Below are 19,865 nucleotides of genomic sequence, written 5' to 3'. Positions count from 1 at the left end.
TCACACTTCAAGTGATTTCTGCTGAGCGTTCTAGCGCCCTGTTTTATGCAAGTACACCACCAGTGCGACTCGATGTTGTACGCGAAGGGGTTAATGAAAAGTATACCACAAGCCTAAATATTCCATGAAAACAAAAGCATCTTTTTGACGTGGGAGAACGTCTTTCATTTCTATACTGGGGTGTAAGGATTGCAATGGGTGGATGTTTCCCTTACACAGACATCAAAACCGTGGAGCCTGTGGGAATCGGCATAGCAAATAGATGCAAGCAGCGGGTACTTTTGTACTCGCTTGTGGAATGTTCCAATGAGGAACATCCGAGGTGCGAACATTGCTAATTGTAAAAACACAAATGATACTAAGCCAACGGCAGTCATACCTCAACCTTGCGGTTATATCATAAATATAACCCATCCATAGTTTTTTCCGTTTGTTTCACACCATACAATCGACTAACACTAACCATACGAAATGTTTCTTCATTTACAAAAACCTTTTCATAACACTTCTCGTAGAGTTTGTTATTTCAGCTTGATGCATACTATTGCGTATTTATATGGGTCTGTATTCCTTTCAGTTACATATCGCGGGTACAAATTAAAAAACTAAATATTTTCATCATGCTCCTGATAAATTTACAAGATATTTGCACCAATCAATTTGGTTGGACACTTCCCAACAATCTATTGCAATGTAGAATATTATGTTTTTTTTTTTTCAAAAAAAAAAATTACATTGAAATGAGAGTTCATGAGTCGCCATACATTCGTGCGGATCGCAAGGAGTTCCTTTAATGCAGGCTACAACATCGAGCAACGAATTCTTCTTAAGCTTCGAGGTCTCTTGTACCCGAGCGAAAGAAAATATAGTAGCTGTCAACGGGTAGGTTCGAGTGACTTGCTGCTAAGCAAGGCCGCTGTTGGTCGACTGAGACTGCGGCGTCTCTTCTTCAAATATAGTAAAAATCATCATGGGTAATCCTACGTCAACTATGAATAGGGGAATGATTCGAAATCTGTGGCGTTAATCGCGCCCAAAATAGTGATTGTTCCGTTTCAATCATTCCGACCTGAATGAATTGTGAATGACTTTCTTATTCACAACCTTCTCGGAATGAGATAATGCTAGCAATTTCCTCTGGTCAAAACACAGAACGGATACTCATCTGTCACTAATGGCGTTTTCAAATATTCATGTCGCGTATACCCGCCGAGGGCCCATCATCTCACGCCTACCGTTGCCTTAGTACGAATTTTCGTTGATCCGATGCGCCTACATGATCGTCATTAGCGCCCTGAAATGCAGAGCGCGCTACTGCCACTGCGGCCAACACGTATTGTTCATATATTTTTCAAACCTGGCCTCCGCCCCTCCCAATCCTTCCTCATCCCAATGCCGCCCATTGCCATGTATTACGGAGAGTGGAGAACTTTGGCCATATGAATATTGATTATCTTATTACGGGGTCTAATCGAAATACGACCGAAAAGTGCTTTACGTTCCTGGCTGGATACCGTGCTAATCTTGGCTCTAAGGCCCCCAAGAGAGCGCTGCCGGATCCACTGAATTCCATCTGGCAACTGCTAATGGCTGAGTTATCCGAATAACAACGGTTCTCTTTTAGTGCTGTCACAAAACATATGCACGATGTTCAACTCCCACCTCTGGTGGAAAGTTGATGTTCATCAGAATGTTGTTCGGTAAGCTGTTTTCAGCCTCCGTATGTCATCTATTATATAAATACAAGTGCACGTGTGTATGTGGAGTTTGCTGGATGTTTAATCCTCGTATTGAAGCGGCAATTCTGGTATAGAAATTTGTGTTTTCCTTCTTCCTGGCTGCACATTGTTGGTCCCTTTGCTAGTATACGGAAGGGTGAACCGGAGAGTCACGGAATACAACACCTATCAAACGGTGTTCTAGACGAGAAAAGAAAGAAGACACTCTTAGCGTTGTGTAGTCTGGCGTCTGCCTCTAATATACGAGCGCGCTTGGATGGAATGTGCACCGTTTGAAGGAATCGCTACGCTCCGGTTGCATTCCATTAACTGTTATGAGAATGAATATTGCAGCAGTGGTGCTGTAATGTTTCCTTTTTCGAAATTACCCACAGAAGAGGGTTTAAGAATAAGAGTGCCTCACAAGTGGCAGACGTGAAAGAGCTTTTGAAGGACTTAACAAAGTAAGGCGAACTCATGTGTGCATTCGCAACTCTGCCCGTAGTTCAAGCTGCTTTCGTAGAGGGTCGACAACCTTATAAACACTATAGGACTAGAAACATTGTTTCCTGCTTATGTCTCCAGTAACTTGTGTCCCTTGCGATCTTTTACATCACCCATTCCATGCCAAACCCATACACAGTGATAGGACTAATTTATCAAAAACTAATACCGTTATTTCATAGAATTGTTTGTTAACTATTACTCTTTTTCGAGTAATTTACATGTTTTGCAATTTTTGTTAGATTTTGTTTACTCCCTTACATGACTTCATTAATGTGTGCAAATATACGTTCACAAAAATAAAAGCCAACCCTCAATACATAATTTTAAATTTTAAATTTTTTAAGAATTATATACGAGTTTATGTATGTTTTTCACACTGGAATAAAGTGAACGGCCAAACACTTATTTGTCAACTTAGCTTCGTTAGGTCCCTAATGTGATTTCATATTTCGGAATATAATTTCCATTGCTAAGAAGAAATGGAAAGTGTCATCATTCACTATGCAGATGGGAGAGTGGTTAGCTCTAGCTCGTAAATATGAAATAAAATAAGTAAAAAAAAACTTTTTAAGTTAAACGGTTTAATTTTGATTAAACATAATAATGTACCAAAAGCTAGAAAATAATTAGGCAGAACCACCAACAAATCAAAGGCAATAAATCACCGACGATGAAGCTCGGATCCATTGATCTAGTTTTTACCACTAGGGTAACACCAGGTGATTTGGTGATTCGGTCATATGGGATGATTTGGACCACCCCTTTATCTCAAAAATTAGGGCTCAACTTTGATTTTCTATAGTGTCATTCCCTTCTATTGTTGAACCGTAGTAAAAAAACATTGGTAAAACTTCACAAGTAGAGGGAAACGGTAGCATAAATACGTCAAGTACTTTGAGCGTCAAAAAATGTGAGTTTTCCAATCGTGGTTTTAAGGTTTTTCCCGCTGATTAAACAAACTTTTCGTGTATTGCACAGTAAAGTTCTGTTCGCCTACAGAAGAGGAACAATTTGATGTAGTGAAACTGTAAGTTTGATAAAAATAAATGAAATTAATTGCATTTTAATTTTTTCGTGTTGTGTGGGGTGACATGGACACGTTTCTGTGGGGTGAATTGGTCCTACAGGTTTGAGACTTTTCTTTGGTCTAATTGATTCCAGATGCCGCTGAATTACAAGAAGAGGATGGACAGACAACGTTGGAAAAAGGAGGAGCTTGGTAGAGCAACGCAGGCCATCGAGAACGGATTTTCTTTGACCAAGCATCAAAAGTGTTTGAAAATGCTCGACCAACAGTGAAAAGATTCATGCAGAATTCGAGATGGTCTCAATCCAACTTTTCTAGTCTGGAATCTGGCCAAGACACCTGGTATCGATCCCAAAACATTGTTACTGATTGTAACATTATCCCATAGTACTTTACATAAACATAAGTATGTTTTTTTATGAAACACACACTGGAACAAATCACCCCACAGACGGTCCAAATCACCCCGCATCAAATTTTAATGTCCAAAAATCATCTCTTTTATTTTATTTTAGCTTTATATAATGATTAAACATTATTTATTGAGAGAAAACAAGTGTGTCTCACTATACAATGTGACATTTTTTATTTAGACCGTATTGGTTTGGAAATATTAGGCGATTTGCTTAGGTGGTCCAAATTCCCCCCTTTTCCCCTACTCAGGAACAAGAACTGGTGGATCATTTGCTTCAGCTGGAGAATCGATTCTACGTCATCACAATGCAAGATGTCAAGGTACCGGCATTCGAGCTGGCTGAACGAAACAACATATCGAATCGGAACTAGAAATGCTCACTTCAGGGTGATTCAGACTTCAAGTGAACAGATTTTGAGAGATTTTCATTATCGTCCTTAAAGATTTCGAAAATTTGGAAAAATTTTCACGAATATTTTCAAAACTCTGCATATGGAATATGGGTGGCCTTTCCAGAAGTTTGTGTTAAGTTTATGAAAAATCCTAAACATTTAGTACCTTAGACAACACACTGTTCCTGTAATTTTTTCTAGACTAAACTGTAATGGCCCGTTTTACTCCGCGGGTGGTCCTTCTTACCCCACCAGCAAAGTAAAAAGTAATTTTTTACCATTTCAAAAATTAAAAAAGCGTCAAAAAAGTTATACAATGAACAGTTACAATTTTTTTAGTAGTAGTTTATTATATACCCAATGATATACAGCACAACAAATAGAGGAAATCCTGAAGGACGTTTAACTGAAAATTGATTTTCTTAGGGGGGGCGGTCTTACCCCGTCTTCCCCTACTTATAGTCGAATTCAATATTCATGTCATCCACATTATCACTGAAATAAGATGAAGCTGAAATTCGATATGATGTCGATGCTGCTTCACTGTCCATCAATTTCTGGGCCGCTTTGATAGCAAGTCTATCAATCCAACAAGATTTTCTCTTGTATCGGCTGTATACGAAGCATTCGGTACTACGGTCATGTATTACGAAGGAGTTACAATTTCCAAGTTGTTCCTGAATTGCAATGGAGTTGAGCGCAGTTATTTTGCACGAATCAACGAGAAAAGACTCTCCAGACAATCTTGGACGAGTTGTTATGGATATCATTATCATATTATATATATGGGCATTTAAAAGACTTATTCTATCCTTTTAAAACATATTTTTGAGATTGCCTAATTGAAAATATGCAAAATCATTAAAACCGCACCAACCAAATGTTATGATTCATAAAAACAGGAATAAAAAAAATGCGAATTTTTATAACATTTGGCAACTCTGGCATCTTCATGTCATGATCTTTATGCCATCTCATCTTAGCTCGTTTCCATACGTTATGACAGCTAGAGCTGTGCGAAATTATTTACAACTTTTCAGTGATTCAGATGACGCGATATGAACAACGTTGGCACATAAAAGACGATTGTTGTTGTTTTTAACAAAATCGAAATGGGTGGAGAGAAAATCAGCATGCAAGTTCGAAGTCTTGTTGTTCAGGATCATTCGCAGCAGATTTCACAGCGGAAAATTGCAGATAAGTTGGATACGCCTGGGAGCAGTCCGTGAAATTGTGTACAAGCACAAAGCTTACGGTTCGTTTGTTGACAGATCCGGTAGAGGCCGTCGTCGGAAGACCGATAGCCGGACGGTAATAGTTCATGTACAATTCTATAAAATTACGATAGTAGTTTTCGATAAAATAGTTCTGAAATTGAGAAATTTTTTTGAATATGCAAGGTGGTCTTTTTTCATGCCTATCACTGTAGTGGTTCCCAGATTTTCGTGAAAATTGGTAGTTTTGTTCCTTTTCGCAAAAATATTAGACCCGTCTTTCCTATTTTTTCATTAGGGTGTCCATTTCCAGGGTGGTTAGGCCACCCTAATGAATTTTGAAAAAGATTTTGAGAGAAGTGGAAAAAATATTTTTTGGAAAAAAATAATTGGAAATGGATACCGTAATGAAAAGTTTTTGAAAAATACGGGTCTAATACTCTGCGATAAAGAACAAAACTACCACTTTTCACGAAAATCTAAGAATCACCATATCGGTGCCATGGAATAGATGATATGTTACGCTGAATCACATACTAAGCAGCGGAAAAGAGTAGCTTCTTCACGATTGGTGAAGAGATCCAACGCGATCCACACCGATGTGTTTAATTAATTAGCACTGCCGCCAATTGTACCGCAGCAACACGATAGAGTCAGAAGCGGCACGGTGCCCGCAAAACGGCCTACTTTAATTGATGACTCCCCATTCCACACCAAGCCGTGATCGCTGCTGACAGCAGATCTAGCAAGCGTGTAAACACACAAACAATGGAGGAGGAGAGGGGGTCTATTCGCGCCATGCGCTGTGTAAATCAAACGGAATACCATTGAAACCGCAAATGAGAGTTCGCATGCAAACAAGTCGCAGCAGGAGAAACGTATCGAATGTCCGTATTCCATTGCAAGTATATGTGGGTGAAGATACCAATAAAAAGATACCAATAACTTTTAATTACAACTGACATTTTTTGTAGCCGATGATAAGACAGTTTTATCATTTAAATTAGAAGCACACCATCCTACGAGAATATTCTGAAATGGTGGAGTGTTGGAATTGACCTATCTGGTCATGGGAACCATTTGAAATTTCAAGAAATTCACGAAAATGGACAAGTCCTAAGGCTAATATTTTTCGGAGGCGATAGAATGTCAATTTTATCATTTGAATTAGAAGCATACTATCCTCCGAGAATATTCTGAGATGGTGGAATGTTGGAATTGACCCATCTGGTCATGGGAACCATTTGAAATTTCAAGAAATTTACGATAATGGACAAGTCCTAAAGCTAATATTTTTTGGAGGCGATAGAATGTCGATTTTATCATTTGAATTAGAAGCATACCATCCTCCGAGAATATTCTGAGATGATGGAGTGTTGGAATTGACCCATCTGGTCATGGGAACCATTTGAAATTTCAAGAAATTTACGATAATGGACAAGTCCTAAGGCTAATATTTTTTGGAGGCGATAGAATGTCGATTTTATCATTTGAATTAGAAGCATACCATCCTACGAGAATATTCTGAGATGGTGGAGTGTTGGAATTGACCCATCTGGTCATGGGAACCATTTGAAATTTCAAGAAATTTACGATAATGGACAAGTCCTAAGGTTAATATTTTTTGGAGGCGATAGAATGTCGATTTTATCATTTGAATTAGAAGCATACCATCCTACGAGAATATTCTGAGATGGTGGAGTGTTGGAATTGACCCATCTGGTCATGGGAACCATTTTAAATTTCAAGAAATTTACGACAATGGACAAGTCCTAAGGCTAATATTTTTTGGAGGCGATAGAATGTCGATTTTATCATTTGAATTAGAAGCATACCATCCTACGAGAATATTCTGAGATGGTGGAGTGTTGGAATTGACCCATCTGGTCATGGGAACCATTTTAAATTTCAAGAAATTTACGACAATGGACAAGTCCTAAGGCTAATATTTTTTGGAGGCGATAGAATGTCGATTTTATCATTTGAATTAGAAGCATACCATCCTACGAGAATATTCTGAGATGGTGGAGTGTTGGAATTGACCCATCTGGTCATGGGAACCATTTGAAATTTCAAGAAATTCACGAAAATGGACAAGTCCTAAGGCTAATATTTTTCGGAGGCGATAGAATGTCAATTTTATCATTTGAATTAGAAGCATACTATCCTCCGAGAATATTCTGAGATGGTGGAATGTTGGAATTGACCCATCTGGTCATGGGAACCATTTGAAATTTCAAGAAATTTACGATAATGGACAAGTCCTAAAGCTAATATTTTTTGGAGGCGATAGAATGTCGATTTTATCATTTGAATTAGAAGCATACCATCCTCCGAGAATATTCTGAGATGATGGAGTGTTGGAATTGACCCATCTGGTCATGGGAACCATTTGAAATTTCAAGAAATTTACGATAATGGACAAGTCCTAAGGCTAATATTTTTTGGAGGCGATAGAATGTCGATTTTATCATTTGAATTAGAAGCATACCATCCTACGAGAATATTCTGAGATGGTGGAGTGTTGGAATTGACCCATCTGGTCATGGGAACCATTTGAAATTTCAAGAAATTTACGATAATGGACAAGTCCTAAGGTTAATATTTTTTGGAGGCGATAGAATGTCGATTTTATCATTTGAATTAGAAGCATACCATCCTACGAGAATATTCTGAGATGGTGGAGTGTTGGAATTGATCCATCTGGTCATGGGAACCATTTTAAATTTCAAGAAATTTACGACAATGGACAAGTCCTAAGGCTAATATTTTTTGGAGGCGATAGAATGTCGATTTTATCATTTGAATTAGAAGCATACCATCCTACGAGAATATTCTGAGATGGTGGAGTGTTGGAATTGACCCATCTGGTCATGGGAACCATTTTAAATTTCAAGAAATTTACGACAATGGACAAGTCCTAAGGCTAATATTTTTTGGAGGCGATAGAATGTCGATTTTATCATTTGAATTAGAAGCATACCATCCTACGAGAATATTCTGAGATGGTGGAGTGTTGGAATTGACCCATCTGGTCATGGGAACCATTTTAAATTTCAAGAAATTTACGATAATGGACAAGTCCTAAGGCTAATATTTTTCGGAGGCGATAGAATGTCAATTTTATCATTTGAATTAGAAGCATACTATCCTCTGAGAATATTCTGAGATGGTGGAATGTTGGAATTGACCCATCTGGTCATGGGAACCATTTTAAATTTCAAGAAATTTACGATAATGGACAAGTCCTAAGGCTAATATTTTTTGGAAGCGATAGAATGTCGATTTTATCATTTGAATTAGAAGCATACCATCCTACGAGAATATTCTGAGATGGTGGAGTGTTGGAATTGACCCATCTGGTCATGGGAATAATTTGAAATTTCAAGAAATTCACGAAAATGGACAAGTCCTAAGGCTAATATTTTTTGGAGGCGATAGAATGTCGATTTTATCATTTGAATTAGAAGCATACCATCCTACGAGAATATTCTGAGATGGTGGAGTGTTGGAATTGACCCATCTGGTCATGGGAACCATTTGAAATTTCAAGAAATTTACGATAATGGACAAGTCCTAAAGCTAATATTTTTTGGAGGCGATAGAATGTCGATTTTATCATTTGAATTAGAAGCATACCATCCTACGAGAATATTCTGAGATGGTGGAGTGTTGGAATTGACCCATCTGGTCATGGGAACCATTTTAAATTTCAAGAAATTTACGATAATGGACAAGTCCTAAGGCTAATATTTTTCGGAGGCGATAGAATGTCAATTTTATCATTTGAATTAGAAGCATACTATCCTCCGAGAATATTTTGAGATGGTGGAGTGTTGGAATTGACCCATCTGGTCATGGGAACCATTTGAAATTTCAAGAAATTTACGATAATGGACAAGTCCTAAGGCTAATATTTTTTGGAGGCGATAGAATGTCGATTTTATCATTTGAATTAGAAGCATACCATCCTACGAGAATATTCTGAGATGGTGGAGTGTTGGAATTGACCCATCTGGTCATGGGAACCATTTTAAATTTCAAGAAATTTACGACAATGAACAAGTCCTAAGGCTAATATTTTTTGGAGGCGATAGAATTTCGATTTTATCATTTGAATTAGAAGCATACCATCCTACGAGAATATTCTGAGATGGTGGAGTGATGGAATTGACCCATCTGGTCATGGGAACCATTTTAAATTTCAAGAAATTTACGATAATGGACAAGTCCTAAGGCTAATATTTTTCGGAGGCGATAGAATGTCAATTTTATCATTTGAATTAGAAGCATACTATCCTCCGAGAATATTCTGAGATGGTGGAATGTTGGAATTGACCCATCTGGTCATGGGAACCATTTTAAATTTCAAGAAATTTACGATAATGGACAAGTCCTAAGGCTAATATTTTTCGGAGGCGATAGAATGTCAATTTTATCATTTGAATTAGAAGCATACCATCCTATGAGAATATTTTGAGATGGTGGAGTGTTGGAATTGACTCATCTGGTCATGGGAACCATTTGAAATTTCAAGAAATTCACAAAAATGGACAAGTCCTAAGGCTGATATTTTTTGGAGGCGATGGAATGACATTTTTTTCATTTTAATTAGACACACGAGTCTTTCCATTAGTCATCAAACCGGCATCTACTGCTAAAATAATCGTTTTTGAATTTGAATGGCGGCTTCAAAAATTGATCGTTCATAACAAGAAAGTCAGCTTAAGTCGACCAATTAATTTGCTTCGATGGCTAATGAATCGCGGCTTAAATGTAAATCAGCTTACATCTCTGGACCAAATATTACATCGGTCAATGAAAAAATATTCAAAAAGAAAATAATTTTTTGGGTCGAATAAACTAAGTTTCTCTAAAATTTAGCCGATCAATATTATAGTCCAGTTCTAGATTTTCTTAGTCGAGCCGGATAGGCGCCGATTCCAAAACGTGATTAACCCATTCCAAAATATTGTTTCATGTTTTATTGTAAAATCTCATCATATTCTCACAAAAAAGTGCTTAAAAAATTAAGAATATTTGAGAAAATATATGAGGAAACGAATTTTTGATCGGTTGAGCAACCTACAACATGGGATAGTCTAGTATTTTCGGAAATGCTAGTCGATATTAATTTTCAGTTCGCGAAATCGATGCATCGAGAACACTTCTTAACCATGACTCGAGACTCCCGGCTTAAATTTACGAAAAAAAAGTTGAAATCGACTATTATCGAGTGATATTAATCATTCGACTTTGTTCCGATTTTCTGAATAAGAAACCTCCTCAGATCAGTCTCGTTCAGACGACTTGAAGCTGAAGTATTTTTATTATAAGTAAACGTATGCTTTCAAGTGATATAAATCTTACAATAGGGTTTTCTTTGCGACTCCTTGGTAGTCAGAGGTAATACCTAACCCACTGAGTAATGGAATTCAAGTTCTCCTCTCAGATTGAGCCTAGAGAAAAATATCTTGTTCTGCAAATTGTTATTAATTTAAATCTTATTTCGCCATACTTTTTCCCGTGAGTATTCACTTTAAATGAATAGAATACGTCCTACAATCAGTAGATCAATTAGGCGTAATTATATAAAAAAAAACTGTATTGATTTTTTCCTGGATCTAACCGCGTTGTCATCACTTCTGGTAATGATCGATTGTTCATTTTCATTCCTTTTTCTCCACTTCTGTCATACATATACATCTACTACTGAATCCACTGAACGCGAATTTAGCCTTCGTAACTTCCGTGAGCAACCACTTGCAACTTATTTAACACTAGATTTACCAGACCAGTCATTTTGACTGGTCGTGCAATTTCAATTTAAAATTCCTACGACATATTACATTTGCTTTCCGAAATGATGTTATGACTTTTGTAGCTATAAGTAGAAAAAACATTTTATAAACTTAATGTTACTTAATATTTATTACTAACAAATATATTTTTTTGTTATTGACATTTAAACCAGTACCAGTCAAACTGACTGGTGCATGTTTCTATGAAGAAATGTATGAGAGCGTTTTAATTTCAACATATTTTGACAGCAATTGTCAGCCCCTGAAAATGTTCTGCATATTTAGAAAATGCAACCAGCATACCTCTGGAATGTTCAGATGTGGAAAGTGAATTATACGACAGCGGCGATGATTTGTTAGATAGAAAAATTGATTCTCAAGGAAGTGATGATAACAGTGCTATTATCGAGAGTAGTGATGAGGAAATTCCTGATGATGACAATATAGATGAGCCAAGCGACAGTGGTTGCGTAAAAATTCCAATCAAGCGTACCAAATCAGCAAACTGAAATTGCTTTAGACGGAACTATTTGAACGAGAATTGAAGAAGGAGGTGTTGCTGGTAGATTACTAGTTCATAGTAATTTCAAAGATGTACACGGTCCAACAGCACATGCTGAAAGAAATATTATGAACGGGAATCTAAGTAGTGCGTTCCAATTACTGATTGATAACCATATTTTGGAACATATACGAATTTGTACAGAGTTAGAAGCCTCTCGAGTTTTGGAAAAAAGTGGACAATTACACAAGAAAAATTGAAGGCATCTCTTGCAATATTGTGCGCGCGTGGGGCGTACGAAGGAAATAGCTTCAAACAGGGGATGAACTTATATTACCGGGGATAAGCAACTTTTTCCATCGGAGGCCAGATGCAGATTTACTCAGTATTTTCCAAACAAACCCCATAAATTTAGCATAAAATTCTAATTGGCGTCTGATGTAGAGACGAAATATGTGATAAATGGCTTTCCTTATTTAGGAAAAAGCGAGACTCGAAATGCATCAATCCCCCTATGCAAATTTGTCGTAATGAAATTTCTTGAACCGTATACCATGAAGGAGCGTAAAACTGATATTTTTTACAAGTATTCCTTTGGCGTTAAAATTAAGATCTCAAAATACTTCGTTGCTTGGAACGATACGCGCTTCTATTGGCAACCAGACATATTTTGGCGTCGATGTCACTGATCGAATGGAAATCAGGTTCCAGAAGGTGACCACTTCAACTGTTTTTCAATAATTTAGTTTCAGCCGGAAGAAATAGCTGGATATTGAACAAAACATAACAGGAGAAAATATCTCACGAGAAGACTTTCTGTTTCAATTAGCAAAAGAACTTGCTTCAGAATATCAGACTTCAAGGCAAATACCACACGAAGCTGATATACCAACTACAAATGGCACTGTTTCTGTACGCAAATGGTGTCAAATAGAATATTTTAATAACAATAAGACTACAAATATTTGCAATAAATGCAAAAAAAGTCTATGTAGAAAGTGTATACACTGCAAAATCTATTGTGAGCAACAAACTGTAAACAATTAAGTGTTTTGTTATTTGACAATGTCTATTAGTCCATTTATCTATCACAATTAATATTGTTCAACTTATTTTCGCCATTTGATAAGTAATAGTACAGACTGGAACCACAATATTCATTTTTTCTTATACACCAGTCATTTTGACTGGTGCTGGTAGAAATAGGTATATATAAATAGCTGGTAAATCTAGTGTTAACACGGGGTCGTTTCCATACTAGGCGGTACAGGATAGTCCCGATCTTCTGAACAGACTTGAATGAACTAAAAACATCCGTAGCCGATCGAGTCAACTAGAAAAATAAGCTAGCGGCGGTCGCCGTTGGCCCCATTTTTCTTGTTGAAAAAAACCGGCGTCGACATTTTCAAATATGGCGTCGACCGCCGAAATTTTTGACGACAGAAGTGTCTGTCTCCTGGTCTGCTATACATTTTCTGTAGGCGTTAAGATCAACACTGAAAAATATTTCGACATAAAAAAGCGCAAAATAAAAAAATACTAAGTCAGCGCTATTATCTTAAGTCACCAAAGTGAAGTTGTGTACTCTAGCTTCTTCTTCTTCTTGGATGGCACTACCGTTCCAGTGAAACTTTTGCCTTCTCAACGCAGCATTACTTGCGTCATTTTTATTAGTAGTGCTTGGTTGAGATTTCTATGCCGAATAACACGCCTTGAATGTACTCTGGAGGGGCAAGCTCTAGAATACGCGTGACCACAGTGCAAGCCGGAAGAATTTTCTTTCACGAAAAATCCCCCGACCAGAACGGGAATCGAACCCGAACCCCCGGCATGATAGTGTGGGACGCTAACCACTCGGCCACGGGAGCACGTACTCTAGCGCCGAATCGTAATGAAAATATTCGGTGGCGGAGTTGCGCCGTGGCGAATTTTCGTTCGGCAATGAAACGATTGCGATGAGTTGTGATGATATTGAAAGTGGAATACAGCTGGAATCCGACGAATGCATGGAAATTGAGGTAGGTTCAGTTTGTATTAATCTATGACTTCAGTAAAAATTTTATTACGACAAAATTAATTCATAATAAAAATTGCGCTTTTTTCTGTGTGGCATTCATACCCCTGAGTTCACTTTTTAAAAACATGAATAGAAACTATTGCTACATGTTCTTTAAATGTATTATTAAAAGAGCTTCTGAATGTTTCCACCAGAACCCAATGATAAATGGGTCTGAAAAGTTGAACGAATTGGTATGAAAATATGGAGAAATTTGCGTTAGTGATACTAAAGCCTATGATCATAACGCGAAATCCAACAGTCACATAATTTCCGTTGTTTCCTATTATAAGAAGAGATGTCGACCAGGAATATCATTTCATAATCAAAAGGGATGAAACACGGTACGTGGAATGGATTCAACGGATAAAAATTGAAAATCATCCGGCTAAGCAGTTTAAATTTCAGCATGTCGATATTCTACTAAGTAATTATCATCAATTTTCACGTATTATTTTTTTCAGAAACAAAACGTTTAACTAAACTATTAATTTGTATGGCTCGAACCTTGGCGATGGTAATTGAGGACAGGTTAAAAACTCTCAAGCCATTATTGTTCACCTGTTCAACACAAACGAGCAGCAATTCATTTAATCCTCGACGACCAAACGATTTTCTCCGGCAGCGAAATTGAAAATATCGACAGATCAAGAAATCATGTCTATATATTTTTTATCTGCTTCTATAGAAATTTCCCACCCTAATTAAAATAAACATTAGAGAAAATCAATTTGAGTATTTTATGCGTCTGAATAAACCACAAAAACGTAAACATCGATTAAATTTTCTTCTACGCTTCATCTGATTCGCTACTCAAAAGTGTCGTTTGACTGACCGATGAAAAAACACTTTCGTACGAAAACGAGGATAGGGCAATTCGTTCGAACGAACGATGTTCGAATGTTCGAACGGATAGATTTCTTTCGTACGAAACCAAGGATACGAATGAGGCATTCTTTCGAACGTTTTGTGTTCGTTCGAAAACAAGAATAAGGGTGTTTATTTTTTTGGTTCGTTAAGTTAGTGTATAGAATAATATTAGGTGATTAATAGCAGTAATAGACGATAATATCTACTGTTTGCGCCACGCGGAGCGAGCGCATACGTGTTGCGACATGACCTGTCATTCCATTGCATCACCCAGAGACGTGCGAAAGTGAGATGAAAGCAGTATCAACACAACAAACGAATATCACCCGAGCTATCCGAGCGAAGCCGACAGGACAAATACCCCACCAGAGCAGAACATGATCCATTCCACGACGATCCATTTCGTTTGGAACACTAATTTTCCGTACACCAGCCGAAACAATTTCTATCCTTTTCATTCAATCGCATCACCGAGAGACGTGCGAAAGTGAGATGAAAGCAGTATCAACACAACAAACTAATATCACCCGAGCTAACCGAGCGAAGCCGACAGGACAAACACCCCACCAATTTCAGGGAGTATAAAAGTAGCAGAGCAGCATATGATCCATCTTTATAAGTTTTTATTCACCACGTGTATTTAGAAACCATTAGAGAAAGTTATAGTGAAAATTTGGACTTTGAAAACTAGTGTCGTTTTTTCCTACAGTAAATTTAGTCAGACCCTTTCCAACCGGAGTACTATAAGGATTGAGAAATGTGTACTGTGAAGATGGCATCCTCTTATAAAATTAATTTAGAGATGTGTTTAGAAGCGGTTAACAGTTTAATTTCAACCAAGTGCCTAGAATATGATTTCAAGTTAAATTTTAAGAACATGCAAGTAATTTTGGAGCGTATGGGATTAGATAAAACGAACTATCCTAGTATGAAGGTAATCAAAAGCCTTCTAATGAAACATCGAAAATCCGTAAAACGGTTTGCTCCTGAGATTACTTTGCAGAATTGTTGGGATGCAGCGAATGATTTGATCGCTAGAGAAGAGTTGGATGAGCTATTCGAATTGAATTCTAAGAATCTGAAAGAAATTCTTGTAGAAATGGGATTAAACGAAAAATGCGCACCTAACTTAAAAAAAGTTAGGAATAACTTCGCTTGTAATCCAACATATAAGAAGTATCGTGCAGAACGAAAGGTGAGAACCCTTATAATTGTTATAAGCTTCCTGAAATTAATAAAACTATTTTGAAATTTTCAATGTGAAATCATTTCCGCAGAATATTGAACATTCAATTGCCGCTGAAAGTCATAACGTAAGTGTAAAATATCAAATTGCTTTGAAATAGTCACGCCATACAGTAACTTCAAATTTTTATAGATCGATAATTTCAAAGAATGTTCTTTTGAGAATGAAAGTGCCTGCTTGCCACAAGACTGCGTTGGAGTTCATGAAGTAAGATGACATTTCTATTTATTAATTCATGTATTAATAGTTGTTATTTAGCAGCTTTTATTAAATAAAACAGATCATATGTCCGAAACAAACTCATCTCCTTCACGTGTCGAAACAAGAACATTATCATTTGTATCATTTGACACAAACGATTTCGAGGAATTGGCCGACTCTCAAAGTACTACTTTTGACGGCGTTGATAATACGGGAAAAGATAACGAAGTAAGATGACATTTCCAATTAATTATTCATGTATTAATATGTATTATTCTTCAGCAACCTCCATTCGGATTTTTATTGAAAGGAACAGATTTATCGCGTGTCGAAATAAAATCATTATCCGTCGAGTTTCCTGCAAAAGTATGTAAGAAAGGAATGGAACTTAATGCTCCAGAAATTGAATGTCGCATTTTTGAAACATCAGTAAGTCAAATGCAAGAGAGATCAACGAACGACATGCAAGACTCGATTGTTTCATTTGATACCAATGATCTTGAAGGATCGACCAAATCACAAGATACTACTTATAGCAGTGATGTAGATGTAACTGAACTTGTGTTCAATACAACGGACTTTGAAAACCTACGAAAAGAGATAAAAGAAAAAGGCAACAGTAACAGGATCAAATACAATGTCAAGGTTGCGGAATGTGGGGCAACTGCCACAAAAAGACTTTATAGTGGTGCTTCAATTTACGAGTGTTCTTTTTACATCAACAAGAAGAACATTGAAATGTGTAAACATTATGATCAACATAATATAATGCAAAGCAAAACCAAGGTTGGCGATGCTAAATATAAGCAACAAAAGCATAGAAGGCCTTTTATAGTGGCCTTAGAAGATTTGTTAAAAATCAAATATGAAGAATTCAATATCTATTGTATAATCAATATAAATTCTCATAATTGCAACAAATCTGGCTGGCTATTTTATGGTGTCTGCGCTCACAAGACCTGCAGATCTTATCGTTTCAAAATTGTTTCTGTTACGGATGGTGATAACATATATAAAGTCGATGTCTATGTTAATGTCGCTATGACCCTGATACACGGGGAAAACCTGAAAGCGGCATATTGCAAAGGAGTAAAAAGAAACATAAATATGAAAAAACTGCAGCTCCAAAAACCACTTGAATTACGAACTAAGTTGATCAACGAAAAGAAAAAAAGGGAACCATTCGAGAAGGTAGACATTGTCAGCAAAAATGTATTGAAAAAAATTAGCAGTGAAGCTAAATCGAAGCTTAACAGGGATATTGATGATTTTCAAGATTTGATAAAAATGTCTGAGGATAACGGATCTTATATCAAAAAGTGTTTAGAAAGCCCTTTGGTGTAATTTGTTTTAATACAAAAATGTTCAAAGAGCTGAGAAAAAACAAGACTTACAGTCCTATTTTCTACATGGATGGTACTGGATCGGTTGTACGATATTCAAAAGCTGAGAAGCGTGTTCAAATATATGTTTTGGTCGCATACAATTACCGGTCAAATTTTAGTGTACCCGTAACAACCTTTGTGACTGAAAGCCAAAAAACAGTAGACTTCCACAATTGGTTGAATATATTTCGTGCTTCGTACGAGTCAGGCAGCTCTATGAATAAATTGAATAAAATAGCGAGAATTGTTAGTGTTGATTGGAGCTGGTCACTGATTGGTGGATTGATACGGGCTCTTAATAATCAACACCATACACTACCAGAGTATATCCGAGATTGTTATAAAGTTTGCATAAGAGAACTCAATCTCAATTTCACTATCATTCATTTATGCTACAGTCATTTCATGAATGTAGTTTCTAAGGACTTGAAATCTGCTCCAATCAACATAAAACATAAGTTCATGGACTGTATGCGATTGGCTGTACGTGCTACAAACTTAGTGGACTTAATCGATCTGTTTATCATTATGACATGCATTTTTGGATCTGCAAATGAGAACCGAATGCTTGAGACATCACTAAAAGAACTAGATGCAAAAATTAATGATAGAACAAGCTTCGATTCAGAAAGCGCTGGTAAATTTGATTATACTGGCATCGGTGAACCAGAAATTCTAAAAAAAGATGAGGACAAAATCTTCTTGGGATCGCCTTTTTATGCGTTGTTAAAAGAAACATTTGAAACAACATTAAAACAAATAGATGATCTCAGCCAAGGATCACAGAACCCACTGTATTTCAAAGGATTCTTGGAAGATGTCGCCTTGAAAAAATACATGCCTGTGGTTTGTTTGTGGTCAAATATAATAGTATCTCAAATTGACTCGAATCCGGATACTATTTCAAACGCAAGGGTTGAAAGCTTCTTCCGAACATTGAAACACAATGTTATGAAAGGTCAGCTCTACGAAAGAATAACACATTTTCTTCGAAAACTACAATCGTATATTGAATCTCTGTTCCACTTTTCCGACTTTGACATTGAAGATATATACGCTACTGATAAAGGAATAAGTAATGCTAAAAAACGTCAAGATGATAGAATCGCAGAATATGACAGATTTGTCGGAAACGTAGAAGACATAGAGGACGAATGGCATAGTCCATACTTTCAAAAAGATGCTTCAACCCACTTGTTCAAGAAGAAAAAGAAGCAGGAAACTAACAGCTTAAACACACAACTTGAACAATCAACACAGAAGCACCCAGATTCAAAGGAAAACAGTGATAACAACAGAAAAAGATCATTAGAAGAAGATTTAGAAACTACCTGTAATCTGTCCTCTATTCATCAATTCATTGACAAAGGATTTGAATTTCCAGTTACCACCAAATGGTATTTCGGTGAGTTTCCTTCAGAATATGAGAGCATAGGAGTAAGTAGTATGATTGTAAGCTCAGAAATGCTTCAAACGCTCGATGCACATACATATATGGATGGAGAAACCTTAGATGCGATAATTGCAGTGGCCATAAAAGAATGTGAGGTCGAAAGCGTAAAATTGGTATCAACTTACATGTCGAGAAACTTGTTTGATACAACTCAACTAAAAGAAGTATTGGATAGGAAACGAGATTATGTTTTACCAGTTCTAACCAATACATCGGGAGTATGGGTGGTTCCTTTGAATGTTAGAGCTGGGCAAGCACCCACCAAGCAAGTTGGAAGAGGGAACCATTGGGTTCTCTTCATTGCTGATTTTATGAATAGAGAAACTTTTTATTTAGATCCTCTCGAAACAGCATCCCCATATTTGAAGGACGTACAAGAAGAATTTTTGAAGGCAGTAAGCTCTATTCGGAGACTTAAAAATCAACCATTTGATTCAACCAATTGGCAAAGCGGCTCGAAAAATATTGCGCACGACAAGCAAAACGACGACTACAACTGTGGTGTATATGTAGCTAAATATGCACAAAACTTTCTTTTGAAGAAACCGTTGACCGGGCTAGGAAACATGGATTCTGAGAGGAAACAAATCAAAATAAAACTCCTAAATACAGCAGTAATAAAAATTTGTTTATACTGCAGCAGCTTGAAATCACTAATTTTGTCATGTCAATCATGTGGACGGAGGTGTTGCAGTAGATGCGCCCCAAATATGGTGCTAAAAATTCCATCTACAAAACAATGTGAAATATGTTCGAAAATTAAAATGATATAATTTTTTAAGTCTCATCAATAAATTTTTATATTACCTTTTAACTTGAAGTATTTTTATTTGTCCAGTTTGAGTCCTTTCAGAAACGAGATAGAATCCTGTCGTCTAAGTCAAAAATGAAAAAATTGTCATTCCATCGGCTACAAAAAATAGTTGCCATAAACCTCAACCATTCGCGTGGATTTTTTTTTAAATTTTAAATGGTTCCTATGATCAGATAGGTCAATTCCAACACTCCACCATCTCAAAATATTTTCGGAGGATAGTATGCTTCTAATTCAAATGATAAAATTGACATTCTATCGCCT

The 19,865-nt window shown here is 36.8% G+C and overlaps 2 protein-coding genes across 10 annotated transcripts in view; one reads left to right on the top strand and one right to left on the bottom strand.

The window, feature by feature from the left end:
• The window catches only part of LOC129780577 (dystrobrevin beta), a 158,996-nt gene that overhangs the window by 93,601 nt on the left and 45,530 nt on the right, over positions 1-19,865 (bottom strand). The window lies entirely within an intron of this gene.
• On the top strand, positions 13,126-17,293 carry LOC129774408 (uncharacterized). Its single transcript, XM_055778142.1, has 3 exons — positions 13,126-15,955; positions 16,010-16,177; positions 16,232-17,293. The coding sequence occupies exons 2-3, from the start codon at positions 16,034-16,036 to the stop codon at positions 17,291-17,293; spliced, it is 1,206 nt and encodes a 401-aa protein (XP_055634117.1). The 5' UTR covers positions 13,126-15,955; positions 16,010-16,033.

Source organism: Toxorhynchites rutilus, chromosome 3 (genome assembly GCF_029784135.1).
Source record: "Toxorhynchites rutilus septentrionalis strain SRP chromosome 3, ASM2978413v1, whole genome shotgun sequence".
Taxonomy (NCBI): domain Eukaryota; kingdom Metazoa; phylum Arthropoda; class Insecta; order Diptera; family Culicidae; genus Toxorhynchites; species Toxorhynchites rutilus.
This window is presented reverse-complemented; position numbering and strand designations above follow the sequence as displayed.

Bases quoted from the DNA above. Each gene is read 5' to 3' on its own strand.
- LOC129774408 (XM_055778142.1), top strand. From the start codon at position 16,034: ATGTCCGAAACAAACTCATCTCCTTCACGTGTCGAAACAAGAACATTA. The intron at 16,178-16,231 runs GTAAGATGACAT...ATTATTCTTCAG, and splicing joins ATACGGGAAAAGATAACGAA to CAACCTCCATTCGGATTTTT.